Here is a 21,784-nt window from a genome sequence, read left to right as displayed (position 1 = left end):
ATAAAAATTAAATATTTTTTGTAATTTTCCTCCAAATGCATTTTCCCCCAAATGACTTGAGTCCCTCAACCAAAATCTACGAGTGCTAATCTCTATCTATGTTAAATGATGTAAAACCAATCATCAAACCCAAAATTAGGGTAGGAACTGTTGATTTGACCGGATCAACTTATGTCCTAAGGATAAAATAATCAAAAATATTTATACTTATCTCAAACATATTTATCTAACTTGACGGATCAGCACAAATTTACTGCTAAAAAATTACGTTAAAAAATTACATCATGAATCACATATTGTATTATTGAAATCACTCAATAAATGACAACCACAGGCTCACCTAAGAACTGTTACAGAGACGGTATCCACAAAGGGCCAAATGGATTGGATTTCATGGTAACAATCTTTACTTGGAAGAAAGTAATTCAAGCCATGACGCAAAACTTTATAAGTGAGATTCTAAATCAGCAACTCTAATCTTAAGCAACCCCAGTTTTCTACTACATCACAACTGTTAAAAATTTACAATCACCAATCTTAACCTAGCCTACCCCACCCTGCAATAACCAAGATTCAAGAACAATACTAGAAATGTACCACTTGGGACTGACTGTAGTAATGTAAGCAAATTTAGAAGGCCACCAGAAATCAACACATCACAAGATTAAATTCGTGGAAATTACCAGATCATCAAACCCCTGCTGCTCTGTTAATCATCCACCAACGATCATATGGAGCATGAGCGACGCTCGGGCGTTGTCACAGTATCTCTTGATCAGGTCCAAGTACTGCATTGCATCGTGCGGGCTCAGACCTTCCATGAAAAACCGAAACAAGTTAGAATGGGTCTCCCGCATGGCATCCAAAGACTGCTGCAGCACTCTCTCCTGCTGCGGTTTGTTAAGCTCTGTGGCTTCCAGCAATGGCAGCAGATCCCTCTCCTCCTCTTCAAAGTGCTGCCTGCAGTTGTCCTGTAGAACAATTATCACCAAAACCATCAGCAATGGAACTCAAATTATTCTGAGTGAGTGATAGATTGATAGTGTATAATTGGATCAACCTTTAATCTTTTCAGCCGAGAGGAAAGATTCGCAAAGGCCTCTTGATATTCAGGGCTGCCTGGATTCATCACTCCTATTGTCTTAATCTCTTCTTTGATTCCATTCATTATAGGTAAGTGCCGAGCGTGTTCTTCATTAGCCGTTTTGCAGACTCCTGCGCCATTGAAGAAAGTATGAGCATTGTCCAAGAAGGGGCAATATAGGAATGATGGTACAACAAGATCTGTAGCCTTGTGCTAGCCGTACAGTACAATTGTGCAAGCGCCAAAGTACACCGTGCAACAAAAGTGTAGTACATTGTATTGCGGTTATTGTACCTAAGTAGAATTAGAAGCAGCGAAAGTGGCGAACCTCCAATGGGTACAAGCACTGAAGCACACCGTGCAACAAAAGTGTACTACATTGTACAGCAGGTGTTGTACCCCAGCGGAATTAGAAGAAGCAAACATGGCGAACCTCCAATGGTACAAGCACCGAAGCAGACCGTACAACAAAAGTGTAGTACCTTGTACCACAGTAGAATTAGAAGCAGCAAAAATGGCGTACCTCGATCGGCGGCCTCGAGGATCTGGAAGAGGACGGTCTCCTCCATCTGCGCGTGCTCCAGCATCACCTGCAGCAGCTGCGAGTAGCTCTTCCCGAACTTCTTCACCTCCATCCTCGGGCTCCCCATCGACGGATCCCCGCGGAGCTTCCCACCACGCGCCGCCAGGTCATCCGCCCATTTCAGCATCCTCTCCAGGTGCCAGATCATACTCCGGTGCTGCAGGAGCACTACCGACACCACCACCGGTGTCGCCTCGCCGCACCATCCCCAAATGCTGCTGCTGGTGCTGCTGGTGCTGCCAGCTCCGGCGAGGGGAGGGTCGGGGAATTTGGAGTCCAAGTAGGAGAGTATTTCTTCGACGGAGCCTGAAACGACGTCGGATTGGTACATCAGGGTTGGGGTCTGGTGGAGCTCAGAGGGGACAAAGCGGAGAGTGACCGGTTTGTAGAGGAGCGCCATCCGAATGTGGGAAGTGGCGAAGGTGTTGGGCGGACCGTAGAGCTTGATCAGCGGTTTGTTGGGTGACTTTTTAATCATCTCCGATGGCGCGATCTCGGCCGCCGATTTCTTGGCATCCCCGATGCAATTCCCCATCAGATTAAGGATTGATTGGTTGATTTCTTCCTCCGCGCAAGCAAGCAAACAAACAAAGCAACCAACCGGGAATGCGATCAGTTATACCAAATGCTATATCATTGAATTGAAACCCTTGGAGGAGCAGGGGAGGGAGAGAGAGAGAGAGAGAGCGCTTTTTGGTGGTGGGAGTGGGAATGACTAACGAGAATGAGAATGGAACCAAACATATGCTCCTCTCTCTCTCTCTCACTTACTTGATGTCATGTGCGGTAATGCTTTTCCTTCATTCACAAGGGAAAATTATTGGGTCTTTCTTTACTCATTAAATTTTTATATTTTTATTTAAAATAAAAAAGATACTACTCCTTATCTTTCATTTAAAATGTTTTTTTTATTCTTCCTATTCGTTTCATATATTTTCTTAAAAAATATAATTATATATTTTACGGATAATTGAGTTTAAATTTGTTTTTCCATAATAATTTTTAAATTTAATTACTATTTTAAATTTTTTGGCACTACACTTCCTTCTTTATTGTATTGTTTATTCTATCATTCCTCTCCCACCCAAAGTGTTGTAATATCTCGAAATTCATTGTTTTCTTCGCGCGAAACCGGAGAGAAAAAATTCGGCAACTACAAAATCGAACCAGCCATTTGCTTGCCCACGATTCGCTAATCTTGAAGACTCACCTATTCTCCAGTTGCAGGTCTCTCTATTCGCTTCGAAATCGATGTTGTCATCCAGTCGGTTGCGCTATGTATCCGACAAGAATCGACACACATTAGAGTTTTCGAAGATTAGTAATATATTCGGAATATGTTGTGCTGATGCAGATGTCTCAGTCCTATTGTTGACAGAGAAGCACGCTCAAATATTGAAGAAAAATAAACCCGGTGGAAATGAGTAAGCTATCGGATTTTGCGAGAAAAATCATGTTCTATGTTAGGATACTGTCGGGATTTAAACAACACAAAATTCGATCTTACAAATTGTAGTTACAACAACACCTCTAACAAGGTTTTCTTCTACTATCTTTCTATTTTTCTTTGTTTTTTATATAACTCCGTGGAGCTTCCATGGGGCTTTTGATGCAATTGGTTGAAGTCGATTGAAGTTACTCAATCATTTTGGATTGAATAGTTGTATATCGAATCGATGCAGACCAACTCTCCCGAAACAAAACTCAATATTATTCGAGCTCATTACCTGTAATAAAACTTTATTAACATATATTCTGTATTTTTATGAATCTTAAATTTGCTCTAAAAGTGTGGATGGCCACTTGTTTCGGTGCACGTGTTACACTAAATTCATCTTGATTCTTGTTCTTTCTCTACGGGTCCCCGTCACCAACGAGAGAAACCAAAATGCAGCACAGATTAATCCTCCATCATTCCCGAGTTCCAATCTTCATTGCCAAAGAAAAATCTAGTTCTACTTCCGGTCTTGCAGGCTTTCCTTATTTGCTTTGTAGTTGGACTTCTTTGTTTCCATTAAATAAGTTGTCCTCTTTTGCTATGTGTCTCCAGTGGTTTCGGCTTGGATATTGAATATTTGTGTTCGATTGTAGCAAATGTTATTTGATCAATGTTTGCCAGATGTTTTGTCAATGTGTATTTAACCGTTGTTTTTCATTTATTTAGTTTCTACTTGTTGTTGTCGTGGTGGCGATGGTTGTTTTAACTTGAAGTAGGGAAGAGATGGCATGCCGCCCGCACTCTTTCCTTGTATTTTTAGCCATGATTTTTAATGATGACATTTGGAATTAAAGTGCAATACTCGTAATAGATTTCTGTTGCTCACGGATAAAGATCTTACTAGCTTGAGTTATTGGCTGAATTGAAGAGTGCTGCTCTGTGTAGTATGGGTCCTCACGCCTATGATTGTAGCAGTACTGCTTATTTGGAAATATGAACATTCAGAAGATGTACTAGATATGTTATATATTTTATACAATCTAAGAGATGTTGTTACTAAAAGACGACACAATTGGTGTAAGCTTTGATTGCACACATAAATCCATGTCTTTATTTTTGTTTTATATATGGACATTTGTTTTTTTCAATTGTTAGTTGATCATCATTCGCCAAGCAAGACCCTATTTTGCTATAAATATATGATTCCTAGTTGTAACATTGTAGATAAGCTCTATCGTGGTAACATATATGATCATCTCGGGAATATTATCATGATGAATTCATCTATGGTTATCGACAATAAGTGAATATTTTGAATAAAAAATGGTCAGTTTCCCAAGCACAGGTTACTAGGGCATTCAACCACAACTTTTTGCTATATCTGATCGCTCACAATAAACCTTTATATTTAAATTTTCGACTAAAATTCCCTGCACTTGAATATATATCAAAACCATATTGTCAAAGAGCATCATTCATCTCTTGAGTCATGAAAATACTATTTAAGGTTTCAAGAGTCATATTCTTTGTTTTATTTTTTCTTCAAGTGGAGACATTTTCACTTCAATTTTTTTTTTTTTTATTCAAGCTTCTTAGCATCTTTTGAAACCAATCTTTGTTCATTGCATTATAAGCCAAGAGTGTAGGCTTGATTGACCACATCCTTGAATCGAGTATAATATAAAGACATGGTTTCTTCATCTATCATCTTCAAAGCATCAAACATACTTTCCATTCTTTAGAGTTTTGTTTTCTTGACTTCAGCAGTCCCTTCAAAAGGCATTTTCCAAGGCTTTCATCGGCCAAAATTTCAACACCAAGGGTTAACATGTAAACCTCCATCCTATTTTTCTAGTTGTTGTAGTTGTTCCCATCGAAAACTGGTGGATGAATGGATGAGGTTGCTTTAAGACTAATCTTGAACCACGGACAAACCTACTCAGGGTATTGAGCATGCTACTCTAATACCATATTTTGGAAACTAGTACACCAATTGAATAAGAGGTCCAACTCCTCCGAGTTACTTGCACAACGGAACTGTGAAACATTTTAACGTAAACACAACTTTACAACATGGTTTTCGTGTGGTTGAACCTGCAGTGTGTGTTCGTGCACAAATCGATGACTGAATTAGTGTAATAATGAAAATAACACACAAAATTTGTTTATCCAATTCGGCTTTCCAACCTACGGCGTTCTAAAGGACTGGGTGTTACTACTCTGTAACAGCTCCAATAGAGCAGTGGCCAAGCTAAAAATAAGGTTGAATACCAGTTGGTTATTTCCTTCGGTTTTGACTCCAAGAATCCTTCTTCTCGTCGGCTTCAAACCTTCATGAATGAACCTCTCAACACTCTATTAGATGGAGAGAAAGACACACTCAGAGTTCCTGTATGCCATCCACGAAAACACACAAACATATATACAAAAATACATTGAATATTAAGACATTTTACCTTTTCATTTAAGACATTGAGAGTAAAGTCGCACAAACACTTACCAGTAAATCAAAATTTGATATGCATTGAATATTAATATAAAAATTTTTATGTTTTAAATGGAGGCGGATTCCATGACAATTAGCCTTATTCCGCCAAATTACATGTTAATTGAATGGTGGAGATTGAAGACATGGCAAAATCGTAACATGAGTTAGTTATTGTAATTCCCCCACCTGGGCAAAATCTATGTGATCTTTTCTGTAAAGTATTTCTATGTTATACATCTTCTTTCTCTTTTATTGTGTTCTAATAACAAATACTCCCTCTGTCCCGACTAATTTGTCTCATTTAGATTAGGAACGGAGTTTTAGATATTGTGTAATTAGTGAATAATTAAGAAGTGTATTAGTAAAAATATTTATGATTTAATAAAAATAATTTTAGATTAACATTAAGATGACTAAATAGTTTAATTAAAAAAAATTATAAATTATGAATTTTAAAATGTGATTAAAGTTTATAATTGTGTTTCCAAAAAAGAAAATGACAAATTACGTAGGATGGAGGGAAATAGAAATAGTGGACAATTAAGTGGGACGGAGGGACTATTATTGTAAATTTAGAAGAAAAAATCAATAGAAAAGTCAATTTGGAATTTTTGTTTTTTAGAAGAATTTTTGTTAATTTTGAAGTTTCAAAGTTCATGTACCGATGAAAATTATATGTTTATATTTTTTTTGTTAGAACTCATATGTTCTTAGTAATATATATTGTACTCTCCAGTGATATATATATTGTGTTCTATTCTATCGAATCATATGTTCTCTAAGTATATATTTTGGGTTATCTCTCATCGCATATTCTACTCCCCAATAGTAACTGAATTATCCAATGCACACTTTCGGGTAGCGGCTGCGGGTTTTCATGTCATTAAAAAAAAAAAATTGTAACTGAATTATAAGAAATAAATTTTCTATTTTTGCAAAAATAATAAATTAAATGTCTTTTTCTATATGCAGAAACAATGAATTATATCATTGTATTGAATGAGTAGCTCTAATAATTTTAACTCTAAAAATTACAAATTGTTTTAGAGTAGTTGAATTATACACTTGTTTAGTTTTATAGATGAGAAACATCCAAAGTAAATAATTTGAACATCAACTTACTAATAAAAAGCACATCTCATTGTTGTGTTTATATGTTGGCGTTGTCCTCTTTCGTAATAACTATGTGCTCTCGCCTTGCTTATACATAATGGTATATAACAAAAGTGCAAGTTTTGTTTTGCTTATTATTTATCCTACCGTATCAAAGAGATGAGATCTAGCAGTTCCTATTTAATTAGTACCATCATAGCATCTAAAAGCAAGTAATATCATGATGTCTAACGTGTCAGTACTGTAGCGGAAGGTTTTAAATTACGAGAAACTAATACTTTCTAAAAGCAAGTAATATCATTTGAAACTAAAATCATTTATTTATTTATTTATTTCATAGAACAATTCTAAAATAATAATACTATACAATAATTTTTTAATGAAATAAAAATTCTTCAAAGAATTTCACTTATGTTTTTAGCTCTTGGGTTTGAGTTTGGTTTAAATAATTCTATTATAAGGTATTTGTAAGATGAAATAATATGATAGTTGGAAAAATTTAAAATAAAACTCACATGGAACGCTATGTAATAATTACATTAAATCAATATGTTTATAAATACTAATATCGTTACTATTAATATATTGTATCTTAAATACATTCCATGTATTAAACATTACATTTTTATTTGATTTCGGAAGTAAAAATAAATTGTTACACTAACTACTATTTTAATAATTACTTAGTTGTCAATAAAAATTAAATAAGGTGTTTGTTTTGAATTTTGAATTTCAAATTTTAAAAAGAAGCTACAGTTCATTAATAGGAAACAATTATAATTGTATATTTTGCTAAAAATCGAACCAAAATTATTTATTCTACTATAGTATGTTCATTATTTATGATTTAAAAAATAGAAATTATATTTAAATTACTTATTTAGTATAGCACTTACTAATTATTCTTAATAAAAATACATCGGTAGATTTTTATGAGCTTGTTCATCCCATTATTATAAATACCTAGACAATGACCATTCAATTTAATCAAAGCAGCAATATTTCAAATAAAACTCACCAAGTGCTTAAAATATGAGTTCTTCATCACTCAATATTGTGGGAAAGGTATGATATATATATACATTCATTTACTTTAGAAGTAAGATACATTGTTAGTGTAAGGATAATAAAACACATAAATGTGTTTTAATCATACAATACTTTTTTATTTCTAAACATTTTCTTATTGAAATGATATTGTAGGTTGACGATGAAATTCAAGGCATAGATGGAGATAGGGTGATTCGCTGTTTGAAAATGAATTATTTTCAACAAGGTCAAACCGATAAGATTTATTTGAATAGATATTGTCTAACATGGAAGGCAGTAACTTGCAAGTATTGTGTGAAAAGTGGCCACCACAACGGCCATATGGTACTGAAGATGCATAAACATTTGCATCAAGAGGTCATTCATTTTAAGTGAGCTAGAGGCTCTAATTGACTGCTCAAAAATTAAGGTACAATAAATTTTACAGTAAACTTTATATATAAGAGATCTTGAATTTATAGTAATTGCAATGCAATAGATAGTCGATAGAGTTGATCTTATTTTTCATGAAATTTTTTTCGATTTGCTTTTATTTAAATTTAGTTGTCACCCCACTTGAATACTTGTTAAATAATTATAACATCATTATGGATACTTTGACAATAATCATTTTATTTAAGTGTAAAAAGTATTGACATTTGTGTAATAATAATAAAAAAAAAAGTAGATGTTTTATTATGATATGATTATTCATAGAAATGAGAATATTGTCTTGGGACAGACAAAAATGATATAATAGGACAATTGAATTGTGACGAAGGGAGTATGTCTTTTGATCGTACAATAATATTTGGAGTTCTAACATTTTGTTGTTTGAATTGATGTTGTAGGTTGATAATAAAATTCATCAAGGCATAGATGCAAATGGGTCAATCAATTTTTGGAAACGAGTTTTTTTCAACTTGTGATTGGCCCATGAGTTTGATTTGAATAGATATTGTGTAGCATGTGATGCGATAAATGCAAGTACTGTATGGCAAATGGCCACCACAACGCGGATACAGTTTTCAAGGTGTATAGAAATTTGTATCAAGAGTATGTACCTTTAAGTGAACCAGAAACTCGAATTGATTGCCCAAAATGTAAGGTAGAATATTATTTTTTCTTCGTGTGTTTTCTTTACATATAAAACATATTGTACTTATTTAGATGAAAAATATATTTGACTGGGAATTAAGCTTGCAAGTTAACTACGTATTGAATGCGAATTACACTAGAAAATTTATCTAACTACAAAATTTAAATGGATCGGGTAGCTAGCACGCGACTCCTCTCACGAGTTCTGCCATCCATCAGCATCTAGCGTCAAGAACTCCTTACGGTTTGAACTCTTTCTCATAGAAATGCGATTTTTAAATTGTAAAATCTTGATAAATGAGCTCCAAGATGGATCCTATTTATGGCAGTGGCTCAGCTTCTTAAAAGTGACATATGCCATTGGTAGTTAGAGAATTAACTCCCCACCGTCCAATCTTGCAGATGCTAACTTGTAATCAACGGCCGAGATGGCTTTTATCACAGATTAGGATTGGGATCATGGTCAATTCAATTCCCTTCTATCATATTGTTGGATTAAAAATCTAATTGTGGGTTAAATGCAACTATTTTGGCTATTAATAACATTAAGCTTTATTAATTTATTGGGCTTAAATGTATTTAGTAAGTACGAGCCTCCTATGTGCAGAAATCCAGTAACTTATTAATTGGGTGATGAAGCCAATTAATAATAAGGGATATAAATAGAGTTGTGGTCCCAGGTCTAGATGCAACATCCATTACTTTTCATATCTCATCGTAAGAGTTACGGCAGAAATCCTAGCGGTTTTCTCAGAAAGGGTTGCGCCATAGGCTTTAAAAGCACAAAACCCTCCATTGATTTGTAGATCTGAATCCGACTATGCTGAGGAATAAAATTAGATTTATTTTGCTTTATTTTTATCTCAATTACTATGACACGGTAGATCCTGGGCTTAAGGTTAAATTCCTGATAAGTTCCAACAATTGGTATCAAAGCCTTTTCGTATTGAATTATTGAGATATTTCCATTAGATCATTTGGCGTTTAATCAAAACTAAATTTTGGGTCTTCATTGTTGTAACTTTCGGACCGCCGTTGCATGTATATTTGTGTATTTGCAAAGGATATACATATCTATATTTGAGGAATCATGATTGGCACATATGCGAAATTCCTACATATATATCAATATGAAGTAGAATATACAATACTGTGAAAGTAAATTATCATAGAACAATCCTTGCATGCGCGCACTACCAAAAAAACAGTTTTCTGCTACAATCGGAAATTCGTAACAAAAAGCCAATTTTCGTGCAATTTGCGTATTTTCTACGCATTAGTGACGACTTTTATCCGTAATGTGTACTCACGAAACAAATTTTTTTGCCATGCACATTTTCGTAACTACTACTCTTGGTCAACGATCCTTATGGCAAGTTTTTTGTTACGATATTTGTTACAAATTTTTCCTCGTAATAAAAAGTCGAGCTTCCCACGCGTGTGCCAGGTCTTTTAGTCACGATATTTGTTACAACAATGCCTCGCATTACCAAAATATTTTACCCTGATCCTTTTTCAGAGTACGCTTTTTTTTATGATTTTTTGTTACGTTATTGAAGCCGTAATAAACAATATATTCTCTTATGGTGATGAAACCGGCCGTAACAAAAATATCCCTTCATATTTGTTATGTCGAAAAACAACTTTTTGTTACAACATTTCATTTTTTTGTTACGTCATTTATTTTTTTGTTACGTCATTGAACCCTTAACAAAAATATCCATTCTTATGGTCACAGAACCGGTCGTAACAACAAACACCAAAACAAACATTTTGTTACGTCATTTCTCATTTTTGTTATGAAAAAATAGCGTTTCATAAAAACGAGTTGTTGTGGAACAATTGAATTTGTGCGTAATAAATAAACCTGCTGTGATCTTTCTTATACAACCATGCTATAAATATTACGATCGGCCATAATTGCAAACAATAAACACTATAAGGAAATCCCAACATAGGATATTAACATAACAATATTTACTAGTCAATATCCTCCAGCAAACAACAAAGTAAATTAACCAATCGAACAAGGCTAGCAACATCTCCAATTCGACATTATGTTCCGTCAAACACAAGCATTTCAAACATCCAACCTAGTAATAAGCAAGTGGGGAAATCCATCAATCCATAGCAACAATTCTTACCACACAAAAGATACATCCAAATTTCTATGCATCTATTCCATAGGTATTTCACATAGCCATAAGAACCTACCATCCAAGCACATCCACGACATGCAATTCATAATGAAAATAGAGACAAAACATAAAGGAACCAGTCGATATGCTTCAGGAGTGGCGCATGAGCTGCAATTACAAACAAAATAAGGTTTAGTTTAAGTAATATTTATTTTAATTTCGGAAGCCATACGTGAAAGTTGTGAAAGTCGATCCATACATCCTTATAGTTCCACTCAATAGGATCTTCACCGACCACCTAGCGAAAGGTAGTCGCGCCAGCAATTGTCGGCAAAATAAGGGGTGTGTCCAGGACTGCGGCGGATGTAACGAAAACCTTGACCAGGGAAAGTGTGTCACCTACAACATTCACAAGAGCAATTTAAAAGTATGTACTTCACCGTATATATCAACACATTAAACTGTACGTAAAACATGTCATAAATTATTTGAAGTGTATAATTCCCAACTTATATATCACGAGTATGTACATTCGGACATGTACTACGATACATGATATTTGACCCATTAATTAGGCACCAAACTACACTACTTTCTAATTTTCAATTCGTTTGCAACTCGAACTATAAACCAGCCATCCACAAATAAAACCTACGTAAAGCAGTTGATCATGTACAATATTAAAATAATAATTTCAATAATTAATAATTCCTTACGGTTACCCCCAAACCCGGGCTGCTCCATGTATGTGTTGTAGTATCATGCCATTGGAGATTAATTATCATTTATGCGCTAAATATAAGCAGACCCCGCAGATGAGTTCAAGTTCAGAGTAACAACCACTGATAAATCAAAATATATGCTAGTGATCTTCATCACATAAAAAAACCTATTGTGTGCAGGTCAGGACTACACAAATACTCAATAATAAAGCATCCATTCATCGGTGTTGGGACTGTAGTGTGCGCCTAAATAGTATAATAACAGCATAGCCATAAACAATGTCATGTCAGCGATGAAAAATATAAGATCAGCACAGAATCAACATTACACCAACATAGCCACTGTCCCTACAATAACAACCTATATATACACAATACTTTAACTGCCACATATGTCAAATTAAAGATGCCCATACTTAATAAAACCATAATCAACTGCACTATGAGACCTGTACAGTCACAACATCGACAATGCGGTATGAACATCATATTGAAGGATTCAAAAGAATAAAATTAAGGCACCATGCCACGAACCTGGTGTAGAGGGGCTGAGTAGAAGTCCCTTAGCAACAACTTTCTTCTCTCCGGTACGAGATAATATAAGCAAATGGGTGCCAACCTACAATAGATATTGCAGAAGAGTTGGAAGCATACAAGTTGGAAATGAAGGTTAGCCTAAAGTTGACACTTAGTTTCACAAAATCATACCATCATAGGTGATTCAGAGACGGGCCTAAGAAGCTCAGAGACCATATCAATACGAGTTGTGGCCTATGAAGAATAAACGGATCGTAGTGAATTTTTTAGCCATTCAAAGCTCGTAGGATGCAATTAAAGAAAGTATGAATATTAAGAATACTTACAGATGGGCCACTAACTGCTCCGAAGTTTCTGTGCATGAATGCATACACATCAGCCTTGATGGTTTTGAACTCAGTCATCATTTCCTTAAACTCTGCAAGTCCGCTATGCATTTCTTCCCACCCTTGCTGGAATGCTACAATATCTGTTAAACCAGTTGCCTCACTGCGGGGATGAGCTGAACTGGCGGCACTGTCAACCTTTGAGAGTTTTTTGGTCTTTCCCCCAAGAGCCCGTCGGTAAAGAGTCTCCCGAACAGCTGGAGTCCGCCTTTCCGGCGGAATCTTGTTTAGCTCATTCTGCAAATATGTCTACAACAAAAGAATCAACTGAGGCCGACCTTGCACGTATAGTTATAGAGGTAGTTAATGTCTAAATTGTATTAACATGGGGAATGAATTTATTATACCAATATCTCTTTGGTTTGTTGATTGTTTGTTCCCTTGCCTTGTGTCCGACTGGATATCCATATCTCTAAACTATCGGGGTCCTTCCCCTTCGCCTTGATCTGCATCAACACAAGGCATTGTGTCATTGAAAAACCCATCAACTATACAAAAGGAAAACGTATGGATAGAGCATAACATAGAAACAAAGAAATTTGGACTGATTTCTTAATTGCAATAAAAGGTACCTCCTCAGCGAGAGTCGTGAAGGACTTCCGCCCAGTACGATGCGGGAAGCTTCTTTTTAGTACATTAGATGCATTTTTCTTGGATTGAAGCTACATATATATGAATTATATAGATCTCAAATAAGACTCTGCCAATATAATATTCAAATTATTGTTCGTCTCTATTCCATGCCTTAACTTTTTCGTCCTGCCAGTACTCGGCCAACTTCGGCCATTGATCGGCCACAATCCGGCTTGAAGGAACCTTCTTCAATGCTTCGTTGTCATCCTGGATTGGGTTGAAGTAAGTTGATTTGATGTTGTATTTCCAATGCCTCCAAACCTCCCGTAAGTCAGCCAAGACCACTTTCTCTGCTGAGTTTGGTAATCCGCTGTTGCTCTAGTAGGACATGTGGCGTGGTTATCGCCCCGTCCAGACAAGATAGTATGAGAGTAAATAGAACTCTAAAAAAATCAAAGGAATTTATAATTAACGAAGGTTACATCACCTGAACCTCCATCCATGCACCCTGTCTTTTTCTCTCCGGTATTTCAGCAAACGTCGGGTAATACAGAGGAAGTCGAGCTCCATTGCACGCAATCACCCCAATAGCGGTCTTGTACTCGTTTACGTCAGGTCCAACAATGCTTTTTCCATCCGGCGATGTAAATACAAGCATCTTGTGATCTTTTCCCCATCCATGTGGCATTCTCGCTGCCCCCCTTCCCTGTTTCTTCTTCGAGGAATCAACTAATACAAAAAAGATGTTACATGTTATTATAAGGAGCGTGTGTACCACTTTCGTCTTTAGTTAACGCAAGATATAAACTGTCAATGCTGATTTCCAAAACGCCATCTGATGTTATCTTATCCAAGTGTGCCATATCACCCGCCTCTGTGTCTTCCATGGCCATAAGGTCGGGCCCCAATTCCCCACCCAGGAATGGCATATCACTCTCCGCAGTCTCCCTGTCTTGCGTTGGTGGGATTGTTTCGTCATCTACTTGTGCGGGGGGTATTGTCTCATCCTCATCCTGCATGGCTGGATTTGGCTCAAGGGAGGCTGGGATATCCCTAGCATTATGTTCCTGTTGGGTTTAATATTGTCAGCACATTACGGACTTATGTCAATGACAGTTAAGAACCAAGTGACGTAAAAGAATAACATTACCTCTGCAGGCCCTTCCGAATCCTGAAGCACTGCCCGTCGAGCGGACGATATCGTTGATTTGGTGGGAGCATGTATATTGCCCCCTTTCTCCCACTCTAATGTGATGGAGCGAACTTGTCGAAGCAATGGTGAGACCCGCGTTCCCTTTTGTTTTGTCATTTTTTTTGCAGTTTTCCGCATAGGTGATGGGTTCCTGCTAGCTACATTAGTTCTATTTCTACGGGGCTATTGTGTGCGGATGCCCGGGTAACAAGTCTTACGGGCGAACCAGTCGGATCTTGGGACCCTCCTACGACACCTTGTTGAGTTTTTGCCATAACCTGCAACATATAAGCATTAGGGAGTTGTGCGAAACAACAAAAAAGTCACAACATAATAAAACAAACAATGCATGTAGCTGACGAAGAAAATACAACGATAGAAAACAGAGTTGATGAAACGAGACGATTGACGCAAAGTTGTTACCTTAGGCGTACTTGAACTGATACACCCTTACAAAAAAAGTACCATATGTTGAGATGTAAAATTTATTCTGACCCTGGAGCTCAAAAATGAAGTGTGGTTGTCACACCATCAAAATGGGGGCGTTCACTAAGCAATATTTACATACAGTAAAAAATGTCCGCTATCTTCCTTCACCACTAAGCATATTCATCTTCGAAGGTTTCCTCCGAATGCCGAGCTGAAATCTCTGCATTGTCAATCTGTGTTGTTCCATCAAGAAGCTGGCCCTCAACGTCTTCCTTTAGCCAATAGTCGGCAGCTTCTCTGGCGTTGCCTCCGTCATCTAAGCGAACCTAGTACTGAATCTATGATCGATTGTACTATACACATCATATGTGTCCCGCCGAGTCACCGGAACAACAACACTCCAGTCCTCCTGAACTGGGTCTGCAATGTACCAAACTTGATTGGCTTGGGTTGCCAGGACAAATGGCTCATCAGTGGGCAAGTTCTTCGGGTACATCAGATGATTGAAGTTCACAAGCTTGTACTTGAACTCATCTTTTTTAACACCTCTCTCCGGATCCACCCAATCACATTTTAAAAGAAGGTACTTCTGTAGATTATCATAGTACACCTCTACAATGTCTGTAAAAATCCCGTAATATGCCACAGAACCTTCTCGTGGGTTATGGTCCCTAGCAGAGGCGTAACTTACTGTATCTGCCGTAACCATAACACCTGCACATTGTGTCCTCTTTCCCGAATCCGGATCTTTAACCCGATAACGTATTTCAGAAACAATGCACGAAGAGTACCGTGTTACACTACACGATGGTCCACGGGCCAATGCACGTATCCAATCCGAGATTGGGCAGACATCGTTATACGTTGGATCATCTACCTACATTTGACGTAAAGTAGTTGATGTTCAGATTCATGGTTTCAAAATTGTTTTTGGGGCGTTCCCGTGTAGGGTTACTGGTAGAGGATACTCATATATGATTGAAACCATGACGCAAATTGTTCGTTGTGTTGGCGCTGCACCTCACGTGGAGGTGCGCGACCTCGACTTGACCTAATACTATCAACGTGAATCCTACAATGCAAAAAGAGAATTGGAATATATTGAACATCAATAAAGAATGCATACAAGTATTGTGAAGTTGAGGTGAAGTAACCTTCGTATCGGACTTATTGCATCTACATTTCGTAGGATGTAACCATGAATCAGACGCATCGTATTGTAATCTAGGTTAAACCTAGAACCAAATAATCCTTTCTCTTGTTGTGTCCCTTCTTCATCACCTTGAACACCCCGGTTCTCTTTGGTCTCTATGTCCTCAAGATATCTTGAGCAGAAGGTCATGCACTATTCCATAAGGTATCCATGTGCAATAGAACCCTCAGTTTGGGCCCGATTCCGTACGTACCTCTTCAGAGTACCAAGGTACCTCTCAATCGGATACATCCACCGGTATTGCACCGGATCGTGGACCATTGCCTTCTCAGCCAAGTGGATTGGCAGATGCTCCATCACATCGAAGAATGAAGGTGGGAATAGCTTTTCAAGGTGGCATAATGTCAACGAAACTATTTCTTGTATTCGCTCCAGCTCACGAACTGTGTTGCTAGTTGAGCACACAGAATTGAAGAAGTTACAATGTTCAATCAACACGAGCACAACATTCTTGGGAAGACACTTGTAAGAAGTGATGAAGTGGCACCTTTAATTATGTTAAGACGAAGCGTGACTTGGGTTAAGTAATATAATTGTGTTACAAGGGTATACCGTCGGGCTGCAATAGGAAGAAGTCGTTGCATAAGAATGTGGCAGTCGTGGCTCTTAAGACCCTAAGTTGTTGTTGTTGTACCCTAACACGACGGGATAAGTTCAAACTGAATCCATAAGGTGGTCGTAGATCCTTCATCACAGATAGCAAGATTCATTTTTCTGGGTTACTCATAGTGTACATAGCAGCAGACAAGTATATAGAACCCCTCGGGCCGGAGACCGGGTGCAAAGAAGTGCGTATTTGCAGTAACTGCAAGTCTTTCCTTGTGTTGAGATTATCCTTTGTTTTTCCTTTAGTCCCCAAGAATGTATACAATACATTCTCACACATTCTTTTCAATGTGCATCAAGTCGAGGTTTTGACGTACTTCGTTCTCGGCCCAATAAGGGAGCTTGAACAGAATGCTCTTTTTTTTCCATGTACGTTGATTCACATCTACCTCCCGGATACGCTTTCGGGATCTCTGTGCATCAAGCTTCTGAATAAGATCAACCTTACGGTACTCAGTTCGCATATCCTAAAGCTGCTGGAGCAGTTCATTGGAAGTCAAGCGAGACGGCTTTGTCTCAAAGTCCATCATACCGTCAAATGCATGCTTATCATAGCGCATTCTATGCCCACTCGGTAGGAACCTTCGATGCCCACAGTAGCTATATTTGTGGCCATTTTTTAGATACCTGGAATGAGTTTTCACACCACAAACAGGACATGCATTCGCCCCACGAGTTGCCACCCTGACAACATACCATAACCTGGAAAATCACTGATGGTCCACAGCAACGCAGCTCGCATTTGGAAGTCCTCCTTGCTTCTTGCATCGTATGTCCGAACACCGTCATACCAAAGCTCCTTCAACTTATCCATGAAAGGTTGAAGGAAGACGTCGATCCGATCCCCCGGGCCTTGAGGACAATCTATAATTGTACAAAGGATGAACGATGGTTGCTTCATGCATAGCCATGGTGGTAGATTATATATCACAAGTACTACGGGCCAAATGCTGTAGCTAACGCTCATATTTCCAAAGGGGTTGAAACCGTCGGTGGCCAACCCAAGGCGTACGTTGCGAATATCCTCAGAAAGCGTGGGGTACCGATGATCAAACCCCTTCCACGCAGGAGTATCTGCTGGGTGACGCATCTTGCCATCATCGACATGCCTTTCGGCATGCCATCGCATAGATGATGCAGTTTTGGAAGATAAGAACCATCTCTGCAATCGGGGAATCAACGAAAAGTACCTCAACTTCTTCACGGGAGATCTATCTTTACCCTGTGTGAATCTTTTTTCCCCACACACAACACAAGAATCACGGTGAACATCTTCCCCGATAAACAACATGCAATTGTTGATCCATGCATGGATAGTCTTACATGTGAACCCCAAGTCCTTCGTGATCTTGTTAGCCTCGTAGAAGTTCTTCGGGAGGACAACATCATCTGGAAGTGCATCCCTTAACAACTCTAACAAAAAGTCAATAGATTTATTAGATCAGTGGCACAAAACCTTCAAGTGCAAAAGGCGAGCGATAAATGAGAGTCTGCTCATTTTTTTGCACCCTGGTATAAGCTCATTCTCTACATCTTCTGACATTTTTTTGTACCCCTTACTGTCACGATGTATATGCTCATCCTCCTTATCACTAAGAGGTTCAGTGTTACTGGACCCCGGCCTGGTGTCCTCTGTGGTTGCGCACTCTTGCAACAGAAGATCTAGTTCATCCTCCCAACGCATTGGAACATTGTCTTTTGCAGCCGCATAGTTCACCTCTCCTTCCCCATGACAAGTCCAAACCTTGTAGGATTGGTCGAATCCATAGCGAATACAATGGAGCAAGATATCCCTACGAGATTTAGTTATGCGATTGCCACAGGACGTACAGGGACAATAGATGGAAGCATCAGAGTTCCTATATTTGAATGCAAAATCTAAGAAAGCCCTGACCCCATCCAAATATTGAGCCGAGATATGGTTCGCATTGTCTATCCAACTCCTATCCATCTAAAAAGACAATATACATGTGATTCCATCAACAAAACATGCATTCAAACTTGTAATGTTTAATTCTTGATACGGGCTTGCACCCTCAATTTAAAAGAACAAAGTTATAGCATCAGCTTTAATAAACTGCATTTTTGTACCTATAAGTCCATGTATTGCATTTATAAGTAAAACATAACATTCATCACAACATTAAGGCCCATGGTTTAAAATCAACCATTATCTCCACTTTAGAACCTTTTATGGATGCCATTTAATGAGAATTGAATGATTTCTATGCTCCGCCAAAAATTCTGAGCTTCATCTCTAGATACTAGAGCAGCAAGCATTATCCATACCCTACTTGTGTCAAGAAAAATTTCTAACTATTCTAAATTTTTCTTAGCCCTTTTGTACGAATATGAAAAAAATCCTCAAATCTGATGTCCAAAGAATAATTCAGGTTTGTGGGAATGCACACAACACTTAACTACACCACCACTCGAGAAAACATAGAACACTTAGAAGCTTTGTACTGTGGAAATGCATTAAAAAGAAATCCGACCTTCCGTTAAACTCAAGTCTGCTTATCCTGAATTCACACTGCACGCCTTTGTCTCCACAATTTAGTATCCTGTAAAAAAAACACAAGTTAAATATGCACTCATTTTCAGTAAAAATAGGACAAATGGTGTTGCTTCCGAAAAATCGACGCATACAACCACGTAACCAAAAAAATGGTGTTGTTTCCGACAAAGGAGCCAATACTTAGAGTGTAGATATGATATCATATTCATATTATGCAACATATGTATGTATCATTATCTAACAATATATGCATCTGAATCAGTATATATTATGCTGTAGAATCCAATGAAACTTACTTAAATATCCACACATAATAACATAATTCAAAGTTGTTTATATTGGATAGTGTTGGTAGATCATTTTTGTACTTCATTGCAATTATTGCAGGATGAAAAGATAAAATGAGTGAAAGTCTTAGGAGGGTACACCAATAAATAAATAAATAAATAAAATTCACAAAACCATCAAATCATATAGTGTATTTATTAACTTTGCTTCTGTGTGCACTTTGGTTTTTTTTTTTTTTAATAAAAAATCTTGTTGCATCATATAATCTATACTAAGATAATCATCTTCCCTTTATTTAATTATCACATCCGACACCTATTTTCTATTCAAAACATAATATCCAAAAAACCTTTTTCCATTCAAAAAATTTCAAATCCAAAAAATCTACAACACAAGCACCCTTTCCCATATATTCCAAAAAGCAGCCTTATAGATGACTGAAATGCAATACAATTACACAAACAGAGAAGCCGTCATATCTTCATGAAAATTGAAACAGAACCATACACCATTGGAATTTCGCATATATTTATCATAGTGTAGGATGCCCAAATTCCATAAACCAAACAACACAAAACATCACACTTAACTTAATCAATAAATTCACTTGGCACAATTGTATACAATTACAATTAACAATGTAAAAAATTCAAAAGTACTGCACTTTGCTGGCTAAATGAATTTTCAGTATCTGTGTTACAAACACATCACCAACATGGTGGATCACGCAATACCAGAGTTTGCTTCTAACAAAACATCAGACTTCCAAATATATGACTCAGTGTGTAAAAATATACAAAAGCATATTTTAAATCTAACAGAATGAGCTTCAAAATCAAACCTAGAGGACATTCTACAATGTAAAATACTACAAATCTTTCAAACTTATCAGCCATTGGTTGTTGTGGCTGAAAAACCAACCCCAACAACAAGCAATGAACAAATAGAATGGAAACGCAAAATAGAATAAACGAAAGTCACCGACGAGGGCATGGCAAGGAAGGAAAGGAGGACAATAAGAAATAAAAGAAGGGAGAAGCTAGAGAAACCACCTACCTGATGGGTCGATGCCGGAGACGTGTTCCAAAAGCCCTCACTTCAACGGGACGCTGCGGCGGGGAGAAATCGACCAGCGACCAACGCAAATGAAACTGCAAACGGAAGAAAAATAAATTAAAAAACAAATATGAGAAAAATGTTATCACATTATCGATTTTTAACCTAGAGGGCATTGGCGGCTGAGCAAGTTTGCAGAAGAGAAAAGAAGAGGACGAAGAAAGAATGAACTTCGCGTTGGAGAAGAAAGGGGGAGGGCGGGTGTGGGTAGGGTTTACTATTTAGATATTTATTATATATATTTTATTCTTAATAAATTTTATAAATATAATTAATTAATAATAAATCTTTATTTATATTTATTTTACATTCAATTTGTTAAAAATACATTTTCAATAGAGGGGAGGGCGGCTTGTAGGAAGTGCAATATGTTTACTTATTTATTATATATTGTAATAAATTATATATATTATTAATTAAATATAACTTTTTATTTATATTTATTTTACATTCAATTTGTTAAAAATTATTTTCAATATTTGAAGTTTGATTATTTTTTTTAATTTTTAATTTTTTATTAAAAATTATAAAAATATATTTCCATTTGTTACAGAATAAAGTCGTAATTATTGTATTTACGGTATTTTTTGTCATATTTGTATTAGTTACGAAACATTTATCGTAATAACTAAAAAAAGACGTTGACTAATAAAAATTACTTTTGTCACGATAAAATTCATAACAAAAACCACTTTTTATTACGACGATATTGTTACGAATCTTCCTTCCGTAATGAAAGCCCCTTTTTTTGGTGGTGTAGTCATCATACAACTTCATCTACACATTTTCATTCATAACTAGTAATAACAAATAGTCAATTATCATTCTTACTTTTCCAAAAGGTAGTAGATCTACATGTTGTACATAAAAATTTCACATCGACTTCCGTAACCTTTCTTAGAGCCTCAGCAGATCCATCCATGGTACTTCAATGACCTGATGATCTTTTTTCCTTAGTAACTTATAAATCCTTTCCTCTATAGTTTCTTGCATAATGATATTTTATATTGGTAGTTCATCCTAATTCAAAATTTTTTAGACTTACGTATGAATCCGCTAAATGAGAACAATGTTTATTGCAGTTTGTTTCCTTCCAAAATGGAACTGCTGTTGATCGAGATATCCCAAATTTGAATCATTTCATTTTTTTTTAGGAAGAATCCTCTGTTGTCAATCCATTCCCCAACAAATTACTGGCCCGGGATGAAAATCAAACTTTGGAGGAGATTTCTG

The 21,784-nt window shown here is 36.9% G+C and overlaps 2 protein-coding genes and 1 long non-coding RNA gene across 3 annotated transcripts; all 3 read right to left on the bottom strand.

The window, feature by feature from the left end:
- Window positions 1–277: 277 nt before the first annotated feature.
- LOC127260185 (uncharacterized) lies at window positions 278–2,432 on the bottom strand. Its single transcript, XM_051287887.1, has 3 exons — window positions 1,608–2,432; window positions 1,061–1,215; window positions 278–971 (listed from the first exon to the last, which is right to left on the bottom strand). Exons 1-3 carry the CDS (start codon window positions 2,200–2,202, stop codon window positions 714–716), a joined length of 1,008 nt encoding a protein of 335 aa, XP_051143844.1. The 5' UTR covers window positions 2,203–2,432; the 3' UTR covers window positions 278–713.
- An 8,517-nt stretch (window positions 2,433–10,949) lies between these two features.
- LOC127259853 (uncharacterized) lies at window positions 10,950–13,877 on the bottom strand. The gene is made up of 9 exons (XM_051287464.1): window positions 13,677–13,877; window positions 13,361–13,456; window positions 13,189–13,278; window positions 12,964–13,062; window positions 12,557–12,865; window positions 12,402–12,464; window positions 12,228–12,312; window positions 11,231–11,370; window positions 10,950–11,139 (listed from the first exon to the last, which is right to left on the bottom strand). Exons 1-8 carry the CDS (start codon window positions 13,875–13,877, stop codon window positions 11,270–11,272), a joined length of 1,044 nt encoding a protein of 347 aa, XP_051143421.1. The 3' UTR covers window positions 10,950–11,139; window positions 11,231–11,269.
- A 701-nt stretch (window positions 13,878–14,578) lies between these two features.
- Window positions 14,579–20,588, bottom strand: LOC127260021 (uncharacterized). Its single transcript, XR_007840617.1, has 3 exons — window positions 20,492–20,588; window positions 19,125–19,193; window positions 14,579–14,659 (listed from the first exon to the last, which is right to left on the bottom strand). It is a non-coding gene; the product is annotated as an uncharacterized LOC127260021 (long non-coding RNA).
- Between the last annotated feature and the right edge of the window lie 1,196 nt (window positions 20,589–21,784).

The sequence above is a fragment of the Andrographis paniculata genome, unplaced genomic scaffold (assembly GCF_009805555.1).
Source record: "Andrographis paniculata isolate CXL003 unplaced genomic scaffold, ASM980555v1 Contig60END, whole genome shotgun sequence".
Classification (NCBI taxonomy): domain Eukaryota; kingdom Viridiplantae; phylum Streptophyta; class Magnoliopsida; order Lamiales; family Acanthaceae; genus Andrographis; species Andrographis paniculata.
The sequence above is the reverse complement of the archived record's forward strand: the minus strand, read 5'-3'. Positions and strand labels throughout refer to the sequence as shown.